Source organism: Nicotiana tabacum, chromosome 18 (assembly GCF_000715075.1).
Source record: "Nicotiana tabacum cultivar K326 chromosome 18, ASM71507v2, whole genome shotgun sequence".
In the NCBI taxonomy this organism is placed as follows: domain Eukaryota; kingdom Viridiplantae; phylum Streptophyta; class Magnoliopsida; order Solanales; family Solanaceae; genus Nicotiana; species Nicotiana tabacum.
Genome location: NC_134097.1, coordinates 6,420,595 through 6,427,284, shown reverse-complemented (window position 1 = coordinate 6,427,284; position 6,690 = coordinate 6,420,595). Strand labels below are relative to the sequence as shown.

Below are 6,690 nucleotides of genomic sequence, written 5' to 3'. Positions count from 1 at the left end.
ACATCACTAACCTTCATCATTTTTAGAGATTTAATTTTTTCCCTTTAATTTTTATTTTAACACAATTTAATACTAATATTTATGTGATTAAATAAGAATCCTAACTGATGGTTCACTCACATAATTAGAACTAGATCGTTACACAATCACATATTAGAATCAAGGTTGTTGTCATAATTCTAGAAAATAGCAAGGGAAGTCTTTGTAATTAGAGTAAACTTCAGGGGTGCTTTTGTAATATATTAGTAACCAAAATTAAATGCACTCTGCCTATTCCAGAGTTAGTTGGAAACATTGGAAAAACCAATGCAAAATCATACTAGTTGTTACATTTGCAGCTCACCCAATTCCCAAAATCATAAAATTCCATTTTTTTCACCTACTAAATCAAGCTTCTTGTTCACCATATAATTCAATTTCCTCAAATTACAATGGGCAATGCTTCTTCCATGTTGACTCAATATGACATTGAAGAAGTTCAAGAACACTGCAATCACACATGTAAGTACCACAACTGTAAAATATTCTCATATGTTTTTTTAATAACGGTGGTTTCTGAATCAACTTGTGCATACGTCGATTATTTCATTGGTACTTGTTACCATAGGCGGGTCTAGAATTTTAGTTCTATGCGCTTAGCATTTAAACTTATGGGTTTATATATGCTATTTATTATAATTTTAGTGATTTTTTATACATAAATTTATGCTCCGTGTCGAAAGTACTGGTTCAGTTGAACCCGATAGTTGTATGGTGCATCTGCCCCTGCTTGTTACCTCACTTCGGGTAACAAGTAACCTTTTGGTAATAAAGGTTTAGGCAGATAAGAAGAAATTATCTAGCATTTTTAGTCTCTATTAGAATTTGAATATTTTTACGCATTTTTAGGCCACACTTTTGGTGCAATATTGCTATCTTAATTTATAACTCATCAACAACAACATATCTAGTATAATCCCATAAATGGGGTATGGGAGGGTAGTGTCTATGCAGGTAGAGAGACTGTTTCCGATAGACCCTAAACTCCAAATTAATATATTCATATGTGCTAATTTTTTAAAGGGTAATTGTTACTAAAGTTGTGGCTTTTTCTTTTTTTTGCATTTTTTTCTTGGTGGTTTTTGTGGTTTAGTTTCACAGCAGGAGATACTTTCATTGTATCAAAGGTTTTGTCAAGTGGATCGAAAAGGGTGTGGATTTATCTCTGGAGAAGAGTTTCTTTCGGTGCCTGAATTTGCTGTCAATCCTCTTTCACAGGTTACATTGTTTATGTGCCGGTTCATGCTAAAAACATTTGATTTTTGTACAAATTACAATGATTTTTAAGTTATACGCACAGACCAGTAAATTCTTTTATACTGTCGGGGTAATTTGACTGTTTATAGCAGGTTATTACTCTGTTAGGTTATTACTCTATTTTTCTGGTCACCATATCAGGCTTAATATGGAGAGTTACGTGTTGTTGTAGGTCAATTTATCATGGTAGTGTTAAACAAGTGCACAGAACGTAATTCCTCATAGTTATGCAACCCCATATCCAATTTTTCCTGGATGATTATGCAAATACTGTTTTCAGTATATTATTTACATAGTTTTTGGAATTAACGCATGCAAATACAACCAAGAATGCAGTTAAGATGGTAGACTAGTTCGTGTGTTTGGCCTTTGAAATCTTTGATCCATCAATCACAGAATGTGGGAATAGTTTATAAGTTCAAATTGTTTGAAGCAAGTAGAATTGAATGTTAGTTGCGCATCTGTGAATGGTATCAACGCGAGACCTGGTTGAAGTTCAGCCAAGACCAAAATTAGAGATATATGGGAGAAAGAGAAGATAATGTAACATAGGTTCCGCGTTGATGAAATAGAGATACAGTGGGAAAATAAAAGGTTTTGCAATGGAAATATAACATGGATATAAAGAAGGTACGTGTTCATCAACGGATAGGTTAGACAAGGGCTGCATTCCGAAAAAATGTCCTCATTTCTTTTAGTTCTCATCGAGCGTTAATGAGAACTATATTGCTTTGGAATGTTGAACCTATTAACTGCTGGTTTAGTGTAAATTTAAATAACTCGTTGATACTGTGTTCATTTTTTAGTATATTGCTTCTCTGGGTTTTTTGCTTAATGTTCAGCATTGACAAGTCACAAACACATTTTGGCACAGTCCGCCACAATAAAACTTTTTTTCCAATATAGGGTACGATCTATTCATTCTTTTCTCTTTTACTTTTCTTATTCCAGAGGCTATTCAGGATGATCGATGGGTTAAATTTCAAAGAATTTGTGGCATTCTTATCAGCATTTAGTATTCATGCTAGCTTGCAGCAAAAGGTTGAATGTAAGGGCAATTTTTCATACTCGATCTCCTTTTTCGTTCAACTCTACTTTCTTCCGTTTAATTATTTCTTATCTGTCTGTCGTTCCTTCTTATTTTCCAGTTATCTTTAGGGTTTATGATTCAGATGGGAATGGAAAGGTGACGTTCGATGATATGCTGGAGATCTTGCAGGATTTGACTGGACAATTTATGTCTGAGGTTCAACGAAAGGTAGTGTTTGCGTTGTACGCCTCCAATTTTCTTCTTCTTCACCTTTTTTCCTTAAATTTCCCATTTTGATGCCTAAATTAGAATTAGAAAGTGACCAGGAAGTAAGTGAAGTTTCTTAGCGTCTTACTTCTAATTGCTTTGAATTGGAAATTATACTACTAAGAATATCGAACTCAAGTCGTTCAATCTCCGGATTGTGCTTTATTATCTCTTTATTAGTTGTAAACTTCTGATGTAGCATAGGCTTTCCACTAGCTTATAGTTTGCAGTTTAGTGAAATGGAGACCAACAGAACTTGATACTGGCAGAAACATTAGCAACCGATATTGAGTTCTTGTTGTTTTAAGGTCAATGACTGGAAGTAGAACTGGAAGACTCTTGTATGTACGGTAATCAGTCCACCGTGAGTGTGACACAAACCTTTCTATTTGTTTCAGAGCCGTTTATTTGGGCAGGGCGTACCTGTGTTGGTCGGAGGTACAACCTAATGGATTAGTCGAGCTGCACATTCCTAATGGAACCATAGTAATTATTTAGCAGGAGTAGAGGAAAAAGCTCAAATATTGCCTATAGAGTAGTGTAGCTTTCAACATGTTATCAGTGTTGAGAAAAGAATCAAGTGCAGTTCTCCGTTTTATGAGTTGCTTTAGGTATACGTAAGTACCCAATCCAAGAGGCAGATCGATCAGCTTGGTTCTATTGCATATCTAGTTTCCATGGTAAACAAAATAAAAGCAACGCCAATTTGCCTTGCACCTAAGGGTGTGGCCTAGTGGCCACTGAAGTGGATTGAGAACCATGAGGTTTCAGGTTCAAATCCAAGCGGAGACAAAAAAACATTAGGTGATTTCTTCCAATCTATCCAAGCGTTGGTAGATAGAGTTACCTGGTATCTGTGGCTGGTGGGAGGTAGCACGTATCCCGTGAAATTAGTCGAGATGTGTGCAAGTTGGCCCGGACATGGGAGATAATTCACATTTTTCTTTTTTGTTCTCGGTGATGATTTTTAACTAATATAGGTGTACTTGGGAGATAATTCATTAGGATGGTTTGGATTAGGTTATTGGTCTTTTTTCGGATTAAGAAGTTGTCAATGAGAATTTATTGATGGCGGATCACTGAAGAAACCACCTTGTATGAAGTTACCTGAAAAAGAAATGTGACCTTGTGTTTAACTCCATTTTTCTTTCCGTCTATGCAGCAAGTTTTGACGCGTGTTCTTGAGGAAGCAGGATACAGTAAGGATTCTTCACTAGTCCAATCTGACTTCCTAAAGGTAAATATTGGACATTAGACATTCAAACTATCTGTTTCTTTTTGTATGTTTCTGGTGCATATTTGACAGATTTATTAACAATTCTCTAGACATGCCAATTGCTCTTGCCTCTTGTAAATATCTCTCCTTTCTGAGGATATAATATGAGATATGCATCATGCATTTGTATAAAAGGCTATGTTATGCGGACTCTACAAAACAACTGTTGCACCCGTGTCGGATCCTCCAAAAATGCACTACTTTTGGAGGATCCGACATGCCATCTATTGAGATTTTCGGAGAGTCCGAGTAACATAGATAAAATTTGCTATATGAATTTAGCCAAGGGTCAATGTTAGATCAAACAAAAGATTTAGACAAACTCTGCCTTAATTGTTTTATCGTTATGGCCGATAATCTTGATATAGTTTGGCAATAGGAAAGTTACAAGTAGCAGTGTACTGAAAACTACATACAGAGTTACACACCCCCTTTTGCTCGCGCTGCTTAACTTTTCTAGACGACCTTATAGCACTTCTCTTCTATCTCTTGGCAATAACTGTTGGCAGTCTTGAAGTAATCCTTGATCAAACTGCCATATCTATCCAATACCTACAAAAGTGAGCACATGCCAAATTCACAGGTCATTATTTCACCAACAGTTGGACATCCAAAAATTTTCATATAGTTGGTTTAGGAGTTAAAAGACTTTTGGATGACTAAAACTGCGGCTTATGCTTTTTGTCTTTCTAATAAATGGTCACAACATACCATAATTTCTTTATTCCATCTGTTGGCCATTGGCGCCATAGCGACGCTAATTATTTTATGAGTTTTTGATGAATAATCGATGTCACAACAATTTGTCAGGTGCTCAAATACTCTTACATCTACATATGGTCAGCTTTTTCACAGTTTGTCATGTTCATTTTTAACTCCTGTGTGTGTCCCTTACATCATTACATTATCATTAATTGTTGGAATTGATGTCAGTTAAAGTTTTAATCATCTCATCTAAAAGCTTAAGCTGTTAGAGAAAATACAATTTTATTTACTTAATTATATCTTCAACACGCCCTCAGTTGCAGGCTTGATTTTTTTTATGAGTCAAGCACGTGAAAATTCTTTTTGATTGATATTGGGTGGCAATGAGACTCGAACCCAAGACCTCTGTCCGCTCTGATACCATATTGAAATATGCAACCATTTCATCTAAAAGGTTAAGCTGTTAGAGAGAAAACACTTTTATTTACTTAATTATGTCTTCAACAGTGTCGTAACGCGACTATTGATTTGTCTCATCGGATCAGCATATCAGTGAGTGAGAAAAGTAAACTAGAGCTACTTTCGACTTGGAATTTGGACATTATAGTTCTAATTTTCTTTGGTTTGGTGGAATGATATTCAACAACGTTATTATCCTGCAGATTCTTGGCAGCTCTGATGTGAAGATGGAAGTTGAAATTCCAGTAGATTGAAAAAGACTTTACTGTTACTAAGTGAGGTTCATGTAATTGCACCATACTAAGAGTTAATAACTCCTTTTCAACTGCTTGATTTAATAATGTCACTTGTTATAAGAGTGTGTGCTACTTAACAATGTATACTTTGAATTTAAGCCCATGTTGAAAAGGATTTGCCGGGGCGAAGCTCTGTGTGACCAAGGATGGTCAACTAAACATCATTCGCCGAAAAATTATAATGTGTATAGGGTAAAATATTATTGTTATTGATTAAAAAAAAATAGATTTTGAACACCCTTGCATAGCCCACTAGCAAAGGGTGTTCGAATTTTAAACACTCTAAGCCCGTTTGGATTGACTTAAAAAAAGTGACTTTTCAGCAGAAATAACTTTTAAGCAAAAAAAAAACAATAAGCTGGGTTGGCCAGCTTGTAGCTTTTGGCTTGTTTTAAGCAGTTTTTAACTTATTTTAAGCACTTTTAACTTTACCAAATACTGTAAAAAGAGCTTGTGAATTATCTATATTCATTTTTGTTTTATTCAGGTCTCTTTCATTCCAAATAAAAAATGGTCACACACAATTTTTATATTTGTGAAAAATATATTGCTTGAAATTCAAATCGAGACAATCATTTGAGCTTTTAAAGAAAATGTAATTTTTTATTAAAAAAAAAAGTCGTAGTCGGGCAGAAGGTAGGAAGGGGATGTAGACTTTTAGCCTAAATTCCAGATATAGTTGTGGAACAATTTTTATGGCAATTGTCAGAGATTAAAGGATGTAAATTACATATTGAACTACTTGAGTTTGACATTAAAAACCAAATTTTGCAAAAAAAATTGTATTTATACTTCTCTCAATCAAATGTCAATTGTAGTTTTATCATCCTTTTTTTCTTCTTTTTGTAATGATTAATTGACATGTGTCATCTTTCACTCAAAAATTCCTCAAAGTCAAGCAAATGAACTTTCTTATAAAAGAGACTAAACTATGACACAGTTCGTGCAACATGTAACTAATCGAGTCATGTGAAATATCTACCTTCACAACTTTTACTTCATCCGTCCCAATTTATGCGGTGGTATTCAAATTTTGAGAGTCAAATAAGTCTTTCTTTAACCGCACTTTTTTATATGGCCTTTAAGTATTTTGAATTATTAATTATTGTATCTCATAGTACTTTTTTACGTAGTTTTTAAATATGTAAATTTTATTTTAATAAATTTTAAAATTTTATATTTGAATTCACAGGGACAAGAGTGAGTTGCTTTAGTGGTGAGCACCCTCCACTTCCAATCAAAAGGTTGTGAGTTCGAATCACCCCAAGAGCAAGGTGCTAAGTTCTTGGAGGAAGAGAGTAGAATTTCTATTGGAAACAACCCCTCTATCCCAGGATAAGGGTAAAGTCTGCGTACACACT

General features: G+C 34.7%; 1 protein-coding gene across 1 annotated transcript; it reads left to right on the top strand.

Moving 5' to 3' along the window:
- Positions 1-287: 287 nt before the first annotated feature.
- Positions 288-5,488, top strand: LOC107809995 (uncharacterized). The gene is made up of 6 exons (XM_016634717.1): positions 288-501; positions 1,133-1,257; positions 2,248-2,344; positions 2,445-2,554; positions 3,756-3,830; positions 5,237-5,488. Exons 1-6 carry the CDS (start codon positions 432-434, stop codon positions 5,285-5,287), a joined length of 528 nt encoding a protein of 175 aa, XP_016490203.1. The 5' UTR covers positions 288-431; the 3' UTR covers positions 5,288-5,488.
- The last annotated feature ends 1,202 nt before the right edge of the window (positions 5,489-6,690 follow it).

What these genes read in the sequence shown, in the direction of transcription:
- LOC107809995 (XM_016634717.1), top strand. Translation starts at nt 432, where the DNA reads ATGGGCAATGCTTCTTCCATGTTGACTCAATATGACATTGAAGAAGTT. An exon ending in CTGTCAATCCTCTTTCACAG is followed by an intron (nt 1,258 to 2,247) that starts GTTACATTGTTT and finishes TTCTTATTCCAG; the next exon opens with AGGCTATTCAGGATGATCGA. An exon ending in TCCAATCTGACTTCCTAAAG is followed by an intron (nt 3,831 to 5,236) that starts GTAAATATTGGA and finishes ATTATCCTGCAG; the next exon opens with ATTCTTGGCAGCTCTGATGT.